Source organism: Clarias gariepinus, chromosome 24, assembly GCF_024256425.1.
Source record: "Clarias gariepinus isolate MV-2021 ecotype Netherlands chromosome 24, CGAR_prim_01v2, whole genome shotgun sequence".
Classification (NCBI taxonomy): domain Eukaryota; kingdom Metazoa; phylum Chordata; class Actinopteri; order Siluriformes; family Clariidae; genus Clarias; species Clarias gariepinus.
In genome coordinates this window covers 21,899,532-21,919,529 of record NC_071123.1, presented here as the reverse complement: position 1 = coordinate 21,919,529, position 19,998 = coordinate 21,899,532, and the positions used below count along the sequence as shown (strand labels likewise).

The window sequence follows — 19,998 nt, the reverse complement described above, 5'->3', positions numbered from 1 at the left end:
AATAAAAGGATAGATGGTTAAATGCTTCCATAAGCGAATGGGAAAGTGGATTGATTATTTAATGGATGGTTAAGTTTGGGGATGGATGAGTGTATGGAAGGATGGATGAATGGTTGACTGTTTGGATGAGTGGATGGAAAGATTAATGATGTTTGGACGGTTGGCTGATGGTTTGGATGTATAAATAGATGGATGAAAGGATCGACGGAACACAAGGACAGAAGATTAAAATGGTAAAAATAGATTGATGGATAGATGGTTGAGTTTGGGGATAGATGGATAAATGGATGGACAATGGATAGACATATGGCATATAGTTTTTGAATGAGTAAAATAAATGGATAGATGGTTGACTAGTTAAATAAATAAGTGGGTGGAAGGTAGTTTGATGCTTGGAGTGTTTGGATGAATAAATGGATGGATGAAAGGATTGATGCAACAGGTGAATGAAAAGAAAAATTAAATGATGGTTGGATGGATGGTCAAGTTTGAGGGTGGATGGAAGGATGGACAGATGGCCGAGTTTTCGGATGAGCGGATGGAAGAAAGGATAGATGGTTGACCAATTGGCTGAGGGTTTGAATGGATGAAAGGATTGATGGAACAAGTGGATAGAAGGTTGAGTAGATGGGAAACGGTATAAGTGATGAATACGCTGATATTCGAGTGGTGAAGCAGTCCAAGCTGCCAGAACAAACCCATTTATAAAAACCTATATTTGTTAAATCAGTCGCACCAGAACCAAACCGGGCGGATTCGCCGAACGCATTGAGGAGCGAGAGTGAGATGACAAAAAGAGAACATCATCCTACTTAAATTGGATGGACCATGCATTTCAAGTTTGCTGAGAAATAGGTGACAAAACATTTTTAACATTATGAATAAACACTTTAAGCAGGGTAAGTAAATACATGAGTCATCGTCCTCCTTCTCATATCTTGGAAATAGTTCCATTTTACATATACAGTACATTATGCACTCGCATATCATGTTTCCTCTCTCAGCTATTTCTTCTAGGGTTTCTTTTTAAAGCAGGTTCCTATTGCGTAATATTCCATTCCAACATTAGCTATTTATTGTTGCGCCTTAGCAACATCGGTACCAAAAACAAATTTAAAAAAACAAAAAATCACCAGCACACACACTAAAATTAAAGAGATTCTAGCTGACAAAATAACTGGGTACACACACACACACCAGTGACACAAGCACAGTGCTGCATTAATTAAAGCTTAGTGAAATCACAGACCGGAGCAACTGCACACTCTCACCGCGATTTCACAAACATGAGAAACATCTTAGACTTACATACACTGCAACACATTTTACACTGCAATCAAGTATATATAAAATGTATTACAGCCACAAGTCAAATGACGAGCATCATGTGATAAAGGTTACCGGTTGGTAGTCCGTATAAAAAATATATATGTAAAATGAGACAGTTTTGTGTTTTAAAACCTTAAAATAATAATCACATTTCGTACCAAATCTTTTAAAACTGCTTTAAAAATATTTTTAAAATGAAACATATTTTTTAATCTTAATTCGGTGTTTAAATGTTTTACTGGAACATCAAAGTTGAGATGTTATTTCTAAATCTTTAAAGTTCAAAAATGTAACATTTTGTACTGCTCTGTAAAGTTACATAATGCTTTCATTTTAACTGAATCTTTAACAATTGTGAACATTTACATTTTGCCCAACAACTTTGAAAATCTAAAACGTAAACATTTTGTAGTGAAGTGTTAAGGATTTATTTTTAAACATTAAAAAAAAAACCTTAACATTATATTTTGTACTGAATTTGTTAATAATAAATAAGAGGGTACCCACGGCTCTGCCTGCGTGCTATTATTACCTGAGAATGAAGTTTGTTGTCAACTCGCTACCGCTCCTCACACTGCTCCCATGTTTTATCAGATGCATTATTACCTCACAATATGACATACCAATAGGCAGCGTCATCAACTAGTATGTCACATTATGACAAATGAGGTGACATCATGTGCGTCATCATGAGAGCATAAGGACCTGTCCACTCACTCGCCTGTCTCCCTGAAGTTGAATGGCGGTCCTCAGCTGGCTAACTAGCCTCTATATGATATTACATTAGCTACTATTCCTCATCCTGAACAATTAGATATATAGGAAAGCAAAACATGAGACTAGTACAACATGACGCATTAATGTGCTCACGATCTTGCCATTTGTTCACCCCTGTAGCGTGAACTTCAAAATACAATCTGTATCCATCTGACATTCTTCACACACAAAGCTTTAAAAGGAAACATTTGCTGTTTCTGCTTTGTGATAAAAATCAGCACTGTGGTGAAATTCGATGAGAACAAAAGCAGCGGGATGAGTTGGGTTTAGTGACTGAGCTTGTCCTCAGCGCTCGCACAATAGGGATTAGGGCAGTCAGCACTACTGGGGCGTGTCTCGTGGTCCATCACATTCCTCACGACCATCCGTCTACCTTCCTATTATCGATTCTGTAACTTTCCAAAAGATACTGCACAATGTTCAGAACGTGCATAATTCCATCTAGTCGTTCATAAAGAAACAGTAACGCTGGCGGATAGCATGCGAGGATAGACTCATGAACAAAGCTATGGTGAGGATCAAAGACAGTCGGAACATAGTCGCCCTAGCAGCCTGTTTTCGTCCTCTCTTTTCCACCTCATCCAAACTATAGCTCTGTAGTACCGCTAGAGAACAGAGACACGAAAGTGGCGGAGCTTCCAGGCTTACAGTAATTGGTCTATTGCAGCGAAGACAGTTTAGCCTCTCAGAATAATTGAGATTTGCTAACTCAACACACTGATTTGGATGGAGTCACAAAGGGTGCCTTTTTGTTTTGAGGAAACATCAGGAGGAACCATTTTAGTTACCACACCCTTAACCAGGCAATCACTAAGAGCCAGGATTCACCAACCAAAGCCCAACCGATCTCAGGGGACTCAGGGAAAGACCACAACATAGCTCCGACGTCCTCTTTGATGCTTTTCGATTTAAAAATAGTACATTCTTTGTTAAAAAATGGATCAAAATAAAGGGAAATGTGGCTGCCATCAAAAATGTAGCTGCCACTGGAGAGGTGGCTGGCATTAAATATGTGGCTGAAGTTAAAAACGTAGCTGTCGCTAATACAGTCGCCACATAATGCCAGTCGCTGGTATTATGTGGCTGCCAAGAAGTATGGTTGCCAAAAAAAAAAATAAACATACCTGTTAACATCTTGTTGCCAATAGAAACTTACCTGCCACTGGCATTAAACACTGTATGTGGCAGCCACTGAAAACATGACCACTACTGAAGAGGTGGCTACAATTACAAATGGAAATGCCAATAAAGACATGGCTGCCAATAAACAGTTAAATTTAACATCTGCCTGGTTAACATTGACAACGTTGCTGCCATCTTAAATCTTAGATGCCGGTAAAAAGACATTGCTGCCATTCCAAAACAGCTGCTATTAACATCTAACAGCCATTAAAGACTTAGCTGAAGAGCTAAAGAGGCAAGAGGCAAAATGGCTAAAGCCTAGCTGCCATTTAAAACGCTGAGGAAAAGATCGGGTCCTTCATCCTGTCTTCGCTCAGGGACGTTTTCCCTCTGGCTGGTATCTTATTGATCTGAATCTGTGGTTCTTGGACGACTTTCTGAATAATCTTTTGGCAACCGAACTGTTAAACCAGTTAAAATTCAGCACAGTCTTCAAATACACCTAATATTCCAAACAGATTAGTTTGATTATGAGATTTAAATAACCCCAAGATGGTATAATGGAAATGATGTCACTTGCTGAAAATGAAAAATAATGGAAAAAGAAATAATAATAATAAAAAAATGCCCAACAAGGCAAGTCTTACAGGAGGCATCATGTAAACATTTCCACCAGCGTTGCAATAAAACTGACTGTTCCGTCTTATTTGATTAACAGAATTTAATTGCGAGCGGTTATAAATAGATTTAATTGAGCGGGAGTTTGCCTCCCGAGCTCGCTGCCTCATCTTTCCGTGATCAGGCTGACATTTGGATGCAGTTGCCTCTATTGATTATCTCAGTGCCCCGAGACCTCAATCTCATCTACAACAGGACTCATACATACACGCGATATTCAAATTCAGAATTATTGGCACCCTTGGGCAAAGAACGGTCACAATCATTAGCTTAATATTATTAATCGACTAAAGATGTCGATTTGTTATAATAAATGTTCAAATCATTGGCGAGACTCACATGTCAAAATTATTAGCACCCTCTCATTTAGCGCAGCATAACAGATGACAGAGTCTCCTGGAATGATCTATAAGTCCGGAGAAACCGAAACCACGGATCAATACGCAACCTCTCCTCAATTACAGCTTAAGTTTCTCTGACTTTTAATTTTTTTTTTTTTTTTAAATAATCCTATTTTTACCAAGGGTGCCAATAATGCTGGAGCTTGCTACATAGAACACTTAAAATGGCATCTATGATGTACAGACAGGGTGATTTTATTGTCCGTAACAGAAACGCACCCACCCCACCCCCTGAAAAAACAATTATAACCATTAAAAATCAAATATTATAAATACCATGAGCTGACAATGTAAATAAATTCTGGTTAAACTGGGAAAAATGAAAACTTTGAAAAAGCAAAACCTAAACTAAACAAAAAATCTTTCTGATTACAGTCATTAGACAAAATATTAAAACAAGGCATTTAAAAATGAGGTATAATTTCTAATTATAATTAATTATTTTGCAAAATAAGAGACTCGATGATCTGTTTTACATTTAAAGCTGCTCCTAATCCAGAGTGACGGAGCTTGATGATGATAATTTTCTGTTTTTTATTTTACCCTACTTCAGGACACCAGTGCGAATGTCTGTAAAGTGCTACTGATTACTAAGTCATGATATCTCAATGAGCTGACAGCATGGCTGCGCAGGTAATCAAATATTAATCAAGATCATGTTTACGGCTGATAACTGATTAGATCATTCCTTTTTTGGTTTTTGAACGGTATTTCGTCCTGTGCGACTTATGCTGAAACGATTGGCCTCTTCTCAGATTACCTGCTTTTTGATTTACCGTCTCACTATCGCCCAGTCACGAACGCCATATCTCACATAAATTAGCTTAACATCAGGTATATCCACAATAAATAGCAAGTCGGCGGTGCGGTGGCTTAGCAGTTAGCACAGTCACCTCGCACCTCCAGGGTTGGGAATCGATCCCCGACTCTGGGTCTGTGTGCATGAAGTTTGCATGTTCTCCCCATGTTTGGTGGGTTTCCTCTGGGTTCTCCGGGTTCCTCTCACAGTCCAAAGGCATGAGGACTAGGCTAACTGGCGTTCCCAAACTGGACGAAGTGTGTAAATTAGTTGAGCTGGTAACCTGTACCCCTTCAGTAACCACCATAGAACCAACGGGTAGGGTGTATCCATCAGCTGATGTGGTGGAAGGATAATTTGTTGTCGAGATGCCCTCCTCGGTTGCCAGTGATCAATTCCCCTCCAGACCTGTCTGACTCATCCTGGTGCCCCGCTTATGGCTTGCGGTTGAAGTTCTCATCACATGGAAGGCTTTATCTGACTCAATGGGGACAGTTCCACTTGACCATGAAGATGGTCTTGAACTCAGCTAGTTAAGCAATTTCCCTCTGGGATTAATAAGGTTCTCTAAATCTTGAAGCAGGCAGCTTATTCTCTGGCGTGTTTCGGCAGTCTCTCAATACTCCATAGGACTCCATATTAACTTAAAACACCTCTCCTGCTATACTGAACTTTCATCCTTCTAACACAGTATGACCATAAAACAACCCCCATTATCTCCCAAATGAGAACGGGCTGACTTTAGAGTCTGGCTCCTCTCAAGGTTTCTTGCTATTGCCATCTCAGGGGGTTTTTCCTTGCCACCATCGCACTCGGCTTGTTCATCACAGATCATTATGATTTTTACACTTTTCAAACTCCAGAATTTCTATATTTTTTACTCTGTAAAGGTGCTTTGCAACAATGACCATGGTTTAAAGCACTATATAAATATAAAATGTATCTGATTTAAACCTCATGAAAACTCATGTTTGTTTTGTACCAAGCTACAAAAGAAACTTGTTCCGAGCTTATGTAAATACTTTATAGGCCTTTTTTTCTTAACAAATTAGCATACGAGTGTCAGACAGACAACACAACGGGTGCGGTCATTATCACACCTGTGTTAAAAACGGATATCACTGCAAAATGTTATGAAGAGAAGGGGAAAAACCCTGCTAGCGGCAACACTAGCTCTTATCTACAAGCTCATGCAAAGAAACATGCCTGATGACAATAAGACGACGACAATCTAGAGGACGATCTGGAGCCAGTGATGCATTTAACAAAACCAAACAATGAAGGACTATGGAGTTGTAGGTCAACTGCATGCTCTGTTAGTTTTACCGCAAACAATCGCAGCTTATTTGCAGCCAATCGTATTGGGTTTATGTCAATTATTTAGCTTAAGAAAGAAAGATATTTTTCCATTTATATATCATCTTCGGTTTGAGAAATAATGTGATGATATGGCTTTTTTATTTTAAGGTGATGACGAACAGAGAGGGCAACATGTTAGTTCTCAAATATGTCGAATGGTTGGAAATAAATGTCGTAATTCTTGCCACAAACTAATCGTTAACAGTTTTAATCCTTAAATGTTAGAAACTTATGTAAGCAGACTTTTGATATAAAAACGTATAAAATCGCGATAGTCTAGCTCAGCTATCTCTCTCCGTCTAGCTGAGAGTATGTGTCGTCTGTGTACATGTTAGAAGAACATGATGAGACCCAGAGGAGAACCCTGAGGAGTACCAGGACCAAAACTGTACACTAACGTTTTACCCTTTTGTCCATCCTCTTAAAAACTGAATTATTTTAAAAACACCTTTCCTGATTAGACATGAAGCTAGATCAAGCTAGTTTTCTATTATTATTATTATATTTATTGCTTCAATTTGATTTAAATTGTTTTTGGCTAAGCTTGAAGAAAAAAAAGCTAAAATTAGGATCATAAGGAATACACACACACACACAACCAGCATTCACACACCTATAACAGGATGAGTATACAAACAACCATGTTGCGCATGCAATAAAACGTTATAACGTCATTTCTGACAGACTACGTGTATTATTCGGGCTAAAATTGAAATAAAATGTGTGACGCTCGTGACACACGCCTCGGTGTGTGCGCGAGCGAGTGAGTGCGTGCGCTTGCGCGTGCATGTGTATGTTATGGATGATGCTTATGAAGACAAAAGGCACGGAGAGGTGGCCAGCTCTACCCAGGACCTGGGCTCGGCCCCAAACCGCTACCTGTTCCCTACATAGGCGCACTACCGTGCCGGCGGACGAGAGGCGCTTCTAGAAGGCACGTAGCGCACTACACGCGCAGTGACACGAGCGTTTGGGACTCGACCAGTCGAAGATGTAGCGTTTCATCTTCGTAACGGCTTCTTATTTTGAAATGCACAGAAATGAGCTTAGCTGATTAGCGTCAAAGCACAAACAAACAAATAAACACACACTCACCTTCGGGAATATCTTCTCAATTTGAACAAGTCGTGTCTTTTTCTATGAAACGAACGTTACAATGTTGCATTTATTCATTCATTCGTTCGTACATGCGTGGGTTTTTTTTATAATGTTGTTTTAATGATAAAATCCTCCGGTGGCGGTGTTCAGCGTTAAATCCGCATCCTTCAGCCGGTGTGTGTGTGTGTGTGTGTTTTGCTCTCTCTCTCTCTCTTGTCTCTGCTGCCGAAGCAGCGCGAGGTTACGAAACATAAACGCGAACAGAACGCACGCGCACGTGGGTGTAGGATGAATAAATAAATAAAAAAGCAATCCGTTGAAAAAGAGCGTCAGTGTTTCAGATCGGCATCACATCGTCGCGTCGCGTCGTGTTCGTCTCGCGCGCAGGCGTTCCCGTTCACGTCGCCTCTCCAGGCAAGAAGAAAGAATGAATGAACGGGTGCACGCGCCGTGGGGGAGAAGGGGGGAGGGAGTGTTGGGGGGAGGTGAGAAGGGGTGGGTGTGTGTGTGTGTGTGTGATTTATTTATTTGTTTTTTGTTTGTTTGTTTTTTTTGGGGGGGGGGTAAAATATATATATACATATATATATATACACTACAGGAAAATAAAAAATAGTATGATTAATATTAATAATAATAAAATGTTATCATACTATTATATATAGGAATACATTTAGCATTAAAATATTTTTTATATTTAGTTTTTCTTTACTTGAAGTGTGTATACATGTTTTTGACAGATACACCCTTTACGTAAAAACAGATTCATCTCCCGCACTGCTACAGCCTTGTAAACTATTTATTGTGGCTGTTGTTGCCGTACAGTTACTAAAGAACAGTAACCTCACTTGGACACAAAATAATGCGCACGCACACACAGACATGATCACAATGTTTTAGTAAACAGTACACGCGCACACGGATGCTGAGCATGGGAGACGATTACCCATAATCCCATAGCGCGAGAGAAAGAAGAACTATTGGCTCAGTTGTGATCATGTGATGCTCGGCAGACAAGGCGTATACATACTACTCGTATTTCAAGCCCTTGCTCATTTTAAAATTAGCTCGTCTTGCAAAACCTTCGCAGTCCAAGTTACTCGCAATCCAAGGTTCCACTGTATTCAGCATGTGTGTCCCATAACTTGATTTTACTAGCAGCGACAACAAACAAGCAAGTTTGTGAACTTCACGATAATTATCCAAAATCTGAACATTTAACAAACGATTCTTTGGAGCGTCTGCATGCACCTTCCTTCCCGTCACTATAGCATACGATTGGCCATCCTTATGAATTTTTGCCTTAAGAACTGAAATTTTTTAAGAAATTTCCATCGGCATACTGTACAAAGCATTTTTCAGCATATAGCAGCTGTACTTTAATTTTCCATTGGCAAAATTTTTTTTTTTTTAGCTAGCAGCATTCACTGCAATACTCCCACTTGATGCCAGGTGGCAGCACCAGTCTACCTGCGACAGCTACCAGTCAGCTACGTGATCACAGGGAATGCAACCGACACTATGCAGAGTGTTGGCAGCCTTTTTTAACAGACACACATACACTCACTTATGGCAAGTTGTGTGAACTAGAACCCCAACGGCACACAAGCTGCGAGTCTGTAAGCAGACCCTGGTTAAAAGCTCAATTTTTAATTTCTTTCTTTCTCTCTTCCTACTGTTTTTTAGGAGTTTAGTGCTTTACTCAAACTCAGTGTAAGTATTTTTATTATTGTGCGATTATACATCCACGTACCCCGCTAAGTTTGCGCTTTTTGATTAATGTGCAGGCTTCCCATGCAATGAGCTACTTTAAACGTAATGCTTTATAGTGTTTATTGTCATCATAAATATATACACCAGTGTTTAGAGTGTGTGTGCGACCACCAAAAACACACTGCAAATCACCAGACAGGCAGGGAAGGGTGAGGGTGAGGGCTGAGGACCATCTGTCCTCCCCCTGCAGGACAGCTGGATGACACCAACCCTCAATCAAATAACACACACACACACAATATAGTCTGCAGCTCGCACAACACATGGCATGACTTTGAATCCATATATGGAAATAGAAGAGTTCCTTTTAATCAATGGATTAGTCACAGCGAAGGAGGTGTGACCTCTCAGCCTGTCAGTCTGCCGGAAGGAGGCATGGCCATGGGACATGTTTTAATTAAGAATTTGTCCTCCAGTTTAGCTGAAGGAGGCGTGTCCTCTGTGTGTCAGTCCCAGTGAAGTGGGCGTGGCCCTCCACTTCTCACAGTTACTTAAAATGTCTTGAAACCATATGACACTGATTATTATTCACCAGTCAATTCTGACCAAGTAATCTAATTGGACAAGAGGCATCCCACGAGTGGTGATATAGAGCATAACATCACTGGTACGTTTAGCGTTCCAGGTCTTCTATAAATTATTAATTGCACTAACTGTGGGTCGCAGCATGGATGAGAGTAGGTCTGTACAGTCCGTCTGTTCATGGCTAACACGATCTACAAAGCAAACTAGCTTCTCCCAAATCCCAAATCCCTTTTAACTAGGGATGCACCGAAATTTCGGCCGCCGAAAATTTTCGGCCGAAATAGCATTATCGGTTTCGGCCGAAACGTAAGAAAGCGCCGAAAATAAAAGCCGGAATTGTCGCCACGCCTCTCCCATCCTCCCGTCTCGTTCGCGCTGTCATTACGCATCAAACACGGAGTATGTCGGCGGTTTAGAAGCACTTCAAAGTTTCAGATGAGGACAGCAATGTTGCAATATGCAACATTTTTTTAATACAAACAAAAAGAAAATATTTTAAACATGTTTTTTAATGAAGCCATTTTCGGTATCGGTTTTCGGCCAAGTGCATCCAAAAATTTCGGTTTCGTTTTCGGCCCAGAATTTTCATTTCGGTGCATCCCTACTTTTAACCCTTAATGAAGGGCACAACTTGGTGTTTGGAGCAAGGGATTGTACTGTACACCCTACATAGTGCACTAGCGCTATTCTAAAACTGAATAAATAGTACATGGTCTATAGTTTATTCTTCTTACTTTCTGGATACATAGTACACTAACTGTCGGTCGACAGGTAAAAAAAATGGTTAAATAAACAAGCAAATCATAATTTGATAATCAATGGTGTTTTGGAACTGTTGCATACAAGCAATATGGCACTTGAGGTCTCAGCTATGACATCTTCAGTACTCAGGCTGTGCCCTTGTGAATTTGATATTACTTAATTATATAATGTGCACATTCAGGACAGAGAGGATTGACGGTTTGAGAGAGGGTTCAAAGAAGCCATCTATATAAAGGCGGAAAACGCTTCCCTCAGCAGAGGTGAAGGCCTCAGACGCGACCTGTCTCCCATTATCCATGCTGCTTTTTCATCCGTCCACAGGAGGATTAGGAAAACTTCACACCCCCACGATGGAGGCTAAACTTAACGACCCCCTTCCACGGTCACCACTGAGTATGAGACCGTCACATCTTAACGTCTCTTGCTCATTCTCACCTTCCCTGTTGTCCAACAGTGAGCCTTTTCCATGGAGGATACATCTGGTGTCCCTAACCAACATGTCTCAGACTGAGGGAGGTACTTGGGTGAGCAGCGAAGGGTTTCAGGGCAACAAGAAGTCGTCCAGTTGACATGATATAATTTCAGAGGCAGCTCCATACTAATAAACTTCACAGCGTACTGTCATCACGTCTAATAAAGTCATGATGTAGGTCGGTGTCTCTCAGAGCCTGCAGGTGGTGTGTGTGCGCAAGTGTGTGTATCTCAGAAATTTGTAGGTGCTTGTGTGGGTGTGTATGTGTGAACCATGATAAGGTCAAATGTGAGTGGATATGAATTAGATTGACTTCCCTGAAACAAGTTTAGTGTGTGTCTCTCTCTCGCTCTCACTCAGTGTGTGTGTGTGTGTGTGAGTGTTTCTGCTGACTCACGTCTACAAGAAAATAAATGGAAGAGACGAGGGAAAGGAGACAGGAGCTTTTTTCCCCCCCACTCCTAGCCTTTAATACCCTGTCTTGTTTTATTATTATTTTTTTAAATACCCGGTTGAGAAAATCCGCTTTGTGTTAGTAACACGCGGAAAACGTTCCGTGCTGAAAAGCGAAACCTTCACGCCTAAAAATGTTGTGCTCTTTAGTGTTTCTCTTGCTTCTGCTTTTCAAATCCCCTACAGTGTTGAAGGCAACAAGAGACAGAACCAGGGTCAGTGCGATTTAATTGCGGCAGTAATGAGGCCGGTGAGTCTGAATCTGAGGAGAAACATTAGTGCTGAACTTTCTAGAAGGATCTCTATCCACACATCCTCTCTCTCTCTCTCTCTCTCTGTCTCTCCATCTGTCGCTCTGTCTCTCTGAACAAATGAACAATCACAGTCATAGTCTGGACAAAAACAGAGCTGAGTGGACGGTTCTGTGTTTTGGTGTGTGTGTGTGTGTGTGTTGTTGTTTTTGGTTAGAAGCGAATGTGCTGCAGTTTGCAGGATTAGAGCTCTGTAATCAGAGTCAGTCTGCACCAGCTACACCATGTCCCAGAAAGCACTCGCTCTCTCTCTTTCACACACACACACACACACACACACACAACCTGCAAAGTTAAGATATAGACAGAATACTGAAATAACGCCATGTAACAATTAAAGCGGCTTCATGCTCTGAGTCCATGTGCTTGTCAGTGGGACGAGAAAAAAAAAAATTAGCCCTCATAAAAACCAACACAATAAATCCAAAAGACAAACTGTCCTCCAGGGCCAGGTTAGAAACGATTACACACTGTTAGCTAAGTAATATGATTGAAAGGTCTTAGCATAATATTTATTAAGGCGTTTTTACTCATTATTAGTTACACTGAACCTCGGTTAGCATAATCCATACCAAGACGTATCTGACTAGCATAACCCAGAGATTTATCTGACTAGGTGTACCTGGCTAGAATAAATTGCAATAAGACTAGCTGGCTAGCATAACTTATACTAAAATTAATCTGATAAGAGTTACGGTAGCCACCCTAATTTCTTAGTAATAGTTATGCTAGTCAGATAACTGTCTCAGTATGAGTTATATTAGTCAGATACTGTAATTGTCTCGGTATGAGTTATGCTAGTCAGATAATTGTCTCAATATGAGTTATGCTAGTCTGATAATTGTTTCGGTATGAATTATGCTGGTCAGATAATTGTCTCGGTATGAGTTATGCTAGTCAGATAATTGTCTCGGTATGAGTTATGCTGGTCTGATAATTGTCTCGGTATAAGTTATGCTAGTGTGATAAATTTCTCAGTATGAGTTATGCTAGTCAGATAATTGTCCCGGTATGAGTTATGCTAGTCTGATAAATGTCTCAGTATGAGTTATGCTAGTCAGATAATTGTCCCGGTATGAGTTATGCTAGTCAGATAATTGTCCCGGTATGAGTTATGCTAGTCAGATAATTGTTTCGGTATAAGTTATGCTAGTCTGATAAATGTCTCAGTATGAGTTATGCTAGTCAGATAATTGTCTCGGTATGAATTATGCTAGTCAGATAATTGTCTCGGTATGAATTATGCTAGTCAGATAAATGTCTCAGTATGAGTTATACTAGTCAGATAATTGTCTTAGTATAAGTTATACTAGTTTGATAATTGTCTCAGTATGAGTTATGCTAGTCTGATAAATGTCTCGGTATGAGTTATGCTAGTCAGATAATTGTCCCGGTATGAGTTATGCTAGTCAGATAATTGTTTCGGTATAAGTTATGCTAGTCTGATAAATGTCTCAGTATGAGTTATGCTAGTCTGATAAATGTCCCGGTATGAATTATGCTAGTCAGATAATTGTCTCGGTATGAGTTATACTAGTCAGATAATTGTTTCGTATGAGTTATGCTAGTTGTATTTCAGTACTAGTATAACTCATACTAAGAAAATTAGCATACCTCATCACTTTTGCGAATATGCACATCCTGAATATTTTTTTTTATCTTAACACACAAAGTCGAGGGACGTCTTTGAAATAAACCTAGTGAGTTTTTTTTTTCTGCTCATTTTCTGAACTGATTTCTGTTTCCAGGAATCCTCACACACTCCCAAAGCATCACGATACTGTTTTGTCGTCCTCTCGCTCTCTCTCTTTTCCTCTCTGTTTCTTTTCCACTCTTCTTTCTCTTTTAGTCCCGACCTACTAAAGATATTTATATTCTTCCCCTGTCGCTTTCTCACTCCTCCACTCCTCTCTCTGGGATGACCAGACTATTTCTGCCCTCTCTCTCTCTCTCTCTCTCTCTCTCTCCGTTGCTCTCTCTTACTCTCTCCTTCCCAGCCAAAGTTTTTCAAGGGCACCTTGCTGTTCCAGTTTGGGTTATGAGAACTGCGGTAATGAAAGGAGGACAAAAAAGCTGATAGAAAGAGAGGTGAAGTGAAAGAGCAGATACACTATGCCATGGTTAGATGGGACGATAGTGCCTTTGTGAAGTCATTCCTATACAGCAGAAGTTGTTTTGTAAGAACTGAAAGAAAGAAGAAAATATAAGAATCAATGAACTATATGTGTGTGTGTGTGTGTGTGTGTGAGAGAGAGAGAAAGATATAGAGAGAAAGAGATTATATACGTAAATACTTCAACATATACGTGTGTGTGTGTGTGTGTGTGTGTGTGTTTGTTTCATGATAAATAGGTCTTCGCTTGCTCTGGTGACTCTTCCCAGAATGCATTACTTTCACAGTATCAAATAGTGAGACAATGCAGATGGCTTTGTGTGTGTGTGTATGTGTGTGTACGCACTTGCAAACACCACCTGTGAAATTCGGCATCTAATGTGGCTCGGCACTTTTACTGCCCAAAATACAAGGGACAGGATAAGGAGATGAAATAATGAAGATAAAGCAAGGAGTTGCTCACCGCGCGCCGCGTGTGTGTGTGTGTGGTTGTGTGTGTGGTTGTGTGTGTGGTTGTGTGTGTGTGTCTAAAAATAGAAGTAATTTTTTCCCATAATGATTTTAGTGATGACATAATGTTTCTCTCTCTTTCTCTCTCTCACACACACACACAGACACACACACACACACAAGCGCAGAAACACACACACAAGCGCAGAAACACACACCTGTAAAAACGTACACCTGTAAAAGCCACTAGCTCTGAACTGTACATAAAAGTTTTACAAAATGAATGAGAGGCTACACACACATTTTCAGGTGGGCCGCTTACCTTGTATGACCTCTTATAACATTTCATCCATCATCGGCTCAAAATAGCTGCTAAAACCAGGTCGTCCTCCACACACACACACACACACACACAAACTATTATTACTACCTTTCTACTACACAACTTTTCTCAGGACCTTTTTTGTTTTTTCAATTTTTACATGGTCTTTCTGTTAAAGTATGATGTGCCAGGCCACGCCTTCCACTCAGCCACGCCTTCCAGCCAGGCCACATCAAAGGAAAAAAATCAAGAGACATCAAAGGAAGAATGTTGCGAGAAAGACAAGAGGAAAGAAAGTCTGACTGAGGCCTAATTATTTTACTATTATTTCACACCATTGATGTGTGTGTGTGTGTGTGTGTGTGTCATATTGCACCTCTAGGTTAACTGCTGAGGGAATTGTCTCTTTCTTTCGTTCCACACATATGCTAATTGTGCTAATTTGGTCTTAACGAGGACTGAGCCTGTAGGGATTATCATACTAAACTTAGTGGCTACCTGCACACACACACGCACACACACACACTAACATCCTGACCTTTTGGTGTGTTCAAGATTCAGTAGAATACATTCAGCCTAAACCCCAGTCATGCTGTCTATTTCTTTTTTTCCTGTCTTCTTTTCGTTTATTTTGTTCTGTCTTGGCTCACACTTCTTATCTTTTTTCTTGATATATCATCGTTTTTATATTTTTTGTACCTTTCAGCATTTCTCCATTCATCCATATATATATACTCAACCATCCATTCTGTCATCTAAACACTCCGCTAGCCATCCACTTATCCATCCATCCATCCATCCATGTATATGTACGTACACACCGTTATATATATGTGTACATATGTGAACGGTGTGTACATATATATGTACACACCGTTCATCCATCTATATGCATCGATTCCACACATCCATCTATATAGTCTTTTACATATCCATCCACACAGCTATTAATCTACATTATGTATTCATCCATCCATCCATCCATCCGTCCATTCTTTCATCTAAGCGCTCAGTTAGCCATCTACTTATCCATCTATTGATCCCTGTATTAATCTATGTATTTATCTACCATCCATCTGTCCAACTATATCTATTTATATATTTATCCATTCATACATCCATCTACAGTATATAGTCTTTTATATATACATATCCACCTATCTATTGAGCTACATCATATATTCATCCTTCATCTATCATTCATTTATCCAAACGCTTAGTCATCCATCCATACATGCATTCTTTCATATAAACTCCTCGCTAGCCATCCACTTTTCCACTCCTCATCCATCCACCTATATCCATTTATATACCCATCCATCCGTCCATCCATCCATCCATTCATCCATATATCAATCTACACTATATGGACAAATGTATTTGGCCAAACCTGCAATGGCATTGTATCCAAATACATATACTTCAATATGGAGTCTGTCCCCCTTTTGTAGCTATAACAGCTTCCACTCTACTTGGAAGGCTGTCCACAAGGATTTACATGTGTCTCTGTGGTAATTTGTGCCAATTCATTCTGTAAAGCAGTTATGAGGTCAGGCACTGATGTTGGACGAGAACGCCTGGCAAAGGTGCCTGATGGGGTTGAGGTCAGGGCTCTGTGTTCGGGCCGGTCGAGTTCTTCCACACCAAAGTCATTAAACCATGTCTTTATAGTCCTAGCTTTGTGCACTGGGACTACAGTCATGTTGGAATGGAAAAAGGGTCTTCCCCTTTTTGTAAATGTTGCCAGAAAGTTAAAAGAATAGCATTGTCCAAGATGTCTTGGTATGCTGAACTATTAAGACTTCACTGTCCTTCACTGGGGATAAGAGGCCTAATTGAAAAACCTGAGTTTGATAATTAACAGGGTTGGCCAAATAGCTTTGTTCATATAGATATATATTACTCCACCATACATCATCCATATTCAGCTATATAGTTTATATCCATCCACTCATCTTTTGATCTATCTATCCATCCATTCATCCACCTATGTGTGTATATTTATCCATCCATCCTTGCATGTGTACAGCATCCTGCAGTTTGGGCTCCACTGTACAGCACATTCACTATTCATCTCCTGTCTCTCCCACACCGACACACACTGATACACACACACACACACAATGACTCACTGAGCCTTATTCTGATGACGGGAAGCAATTGATAAGCTGCAGAATGAGTCACCTAGCCATGTTGTTGGAATTCCAGCATTTCATCAACCCTCAGTGTTAAATCAATAAAGGAGAGAACAAGAGAGAACAAGAGAGAGAAAGAGAGAGAGAGAGAGAGATTTTATCCTGTCCAAATCTATTATGATCATCTTAAAGCAACTTTGTTATTTAGTTCCTCTGAAATATCCACTGACTCTGAGATGTTAGTTAGCCCTACAGAGCTGATCTGTGAATGTTCTGACACAATCCCTCATCTCAGTGTTTGTACTGTACGTCTCTTGTGGATCACGACGCCGTTTCCGACATTCGGCCTCCCTCTGGTGGCTCTGGAGGCAGCATTACAGAGCAACGCAGTGTTTCTGTTCCAGGGAGGACAGTAACCAGTATCGACCATGTGCTACAGTGTGACAGTCTGTTAATTTTCATATGAATAACCTGACCATTTTGTGTATGTTGATTTTTCTTATCTCTTTATGTGTGCATATAATCTTTTCTTTTGTAACGTCTTTCAAACAGTCATGATTTACACCAACTTATATCTGTGTCAGCTGTAATGGCAACATTTGCTAATATACAGTAGCATGCACAATGCATAGCCAGTCCTTTTTCACCAGGGACAAGCCAGTAAAAAAATGATCATGATACCTAGGAGCTGATTAGTTTTAATTCCTACTTACTTACTTCGGCCTGTTGTATATGCTGTCGCTGTAGATTTGTTAGTTCTAGTATGAGCTCAACCTGATGTACCCTTTTTCGCTGCTGTTACATTCAGTAAGAAATGCCTGTGACAAGCCTGAAGTATAACATATACTGTAAGTTGATGATGCTGCTGCCTACTGTTAAGGATCCCCAAGTGACTCACTTGTGACTGAACGCCTGTGTAAACAAGTACCGGTGGCAGACTAAACAGGATTTCTGTTTTATATATACAGTATATGTAACAGAATATACTGTACATCTCTATTCTTTAGTATTTAATCCTTTAACCTGTAATAAAAATCACAAGTTGAAATGGGGCAGTCTTGAATCCAATTAGGCCAAATGTACAGATATATCCAGCCGTGAGGAGATATTTAGTGATACACCACTTCAGAGACTGTTAATCTTAAACCTTATCATAATAGTAATTTTATGTTGTAGTTAGGTAAGTGTAAACACTGTAACCACGTCTTTATGGCTGAAACAGACTACTGGTTCAAAATGTCCATTTCTAAGGTTTTAAGAGGATGGTTTCCAAGTTTGGCACATCGTCATACAGAACACACAACTCAAGGGCTGAAGAAAAAAAAAAGCCACGTCGTTATTCGGTTTTGGTTTCACTTCATCTCAGGTTTATTGTTTTTTCAGCTGTGGTTCGGTTTTGTCTCAAAACTTTTTTTCTCACAATTTGCAACTTCATCACACTTACAATGTAAAGTACAAAACTACGGAATGGGAGTAAAGAGTTTCAAATATCTTAAAAATATTAACAAACATAAAGAGACCAGTAAAAGAAAAATACATCTTTGGATAAGAACAAGACCAGAGTGCTTATAGTACACAGAGCTGGATTCGTCGGTTCACTTAATTTAAAATGAGTGTTAATGTAACTTCAGTTCTGAACTTTAAACGGGTGTAGTAGAATTTTGCTGTAATTTTATGGATAACAATTGTTGTTGTTAGTCCTTTGGTTCCTCTGATTGACGGGTCGCCACAGTGGACGTCCGATCCGTACAACATTTAGGTTTTACGCTGGATGCCCTTCCTGATGAAAACCTCCTATTTTATCCAGGCTTGGGACTGGCACTGCTTCCAGTGGCTGGGGTTTGGGCACTGGCTGGGAATTGAACCTGGACCATCCGCATGGTAGGGAAGAAACCTGCCTGTGAGCCTAAATTGCAAGAAAGTGTACTAGTGCTAATTTAGTCCATTCCTCCCACCTTAACCTCATTTTCGGCACTTGTGGATGTGTTTTTTTTTTTTTTTTTTTTTACTTAAGAGAAAATTCTAAACAGCAGCTAAATTTAATGTAACATAACTTAAATCGTAGAAATTTAGGGTTACGTAGAAATTTTGCATTCATAGGGAAAAAAAAGCGATTTCAAAACAAGTCCATCAACAAATTAACAAATTAAATTTGGGACAAACGTAATGAAATCTTATGCAAAACCATTTTACAAGGCGCTCTTTTGCCACTAAATTGTGTTGTTTGTTCCTTATATGGAGTTTTCTGGGTGTGGCTAATTTCATGCTTAGTCTCTAAGTATCAGCGAGATCTAGAACTGTAACATTCTAAGAACTATGAGATCTGATATTTGTTTAGATGTTACAACTAAAGACACTTTATGTTCAACAATAAAATCTATTGTAGCGTCCATTTGCACTTAGTTTAAATAGCAACTTTTTAAGAATTAGTGCAAATATGTAATAAATGTTAATTTAAGTGTTAACGGTGTATGTACAGTTAATTAAAATACTGAATAACGCAGCAAAATAGACTCTGCGCAAAAAAAAATCATTCTCCCGATCATTGCTAACTGAGCTGAGGCTTCTCGTAGGTGAGACATGACACTGGCATTTCACATCATCTTAAGAAAATCAAAAGAAGTTACAAAGAAAAAAAAGTACAAATCCACATCCAGACAAATATGAAACAAACTTGTGCAAAAAGAACTCAAAAATGAGAAGGGGGGGGGGGGTTTACAAGTACAAATAAACATGATTTGTGAAACTTCAGTTTAAAAGACTGAATTACAAAAGGAAGGAAGTTTACAGGACACTCATCAACCACAGAAAACTACAAGAGGGTGGACGAAGATGAGTGAAAACTGTGTCTGTGTGTTTGTGTGTGCGCTTATTTCGTGTTCTTGTGTGTATATTTTTGTCTCATGATGTGTCTTTGGGCACATGGGCCGTTTTTGCAGATGCACTTGAAGGAACCAACGGTGTTCACACAGCGGGCGTTTTTACAGGGGCGCCCAACACACTCGTCTATATCTGTACAGAGAGAGATAAAGAGAGAGAGAGAGAGAGAGAGAGAGAGAGACACACACACACTTATATCAGGTAACTGCTCTTAAACCAATGAACAGCTGTAAAAATAC

The 19,998-nt window shown here is 39.7% G+C and overlaps 2 protein-coding genes across 7 annotated transcripts in view; both read right to left on the bottom strand.

Annotated features, from left to right (window-relative positions):
* The window catches only part of LOC128512018 (spectrin beta chain, non-erythrocytic 1), a 61,873-nt gene extending 54,108 nt beyond the window's left edge, over positions 1–7,765 (bottom strand). For 2 of the 3 annotated variants that reach the window (XM_053485111.1, XM_053485116.1), the window contains exon 1: positions 7,561–7,765. The gene's annotated coding sequence lies outside the window, so the exon portion shown is untranslated. Of the gene's footprint in view, positions 1–1,836; positions 1,849–7,560 lie in introns of those variants that run through there. The other variant, XM_053485112.1, reaches the window with a different exon arrangement.
* Positions 7,766–18,226: 10,461 nt separating this feature from the next.
* Positions 18,227–19,998, bottom strand: part of ltbp3 (latent transforming growth factor beta binding protein 3) — a 52,348-nt gene continuing 50,576 nt past the window's right edge. For all 4 annotated transcript variants that reach the window (XM_053485122.1, XM_053485123.1, XM_053485121.1 and 1 more), the window contains one exon: positions 18,227–19,891. In XM_053485122.1, the coding sequence (XP_053341097.1) occupies positions 19,749–19,891 (143 nt within the window). In that variant the 3' untranslated portion in view covers positions 18,227–19,748. The remainder of the gene's footprint in view (positions 19,892–19,998) is intronic.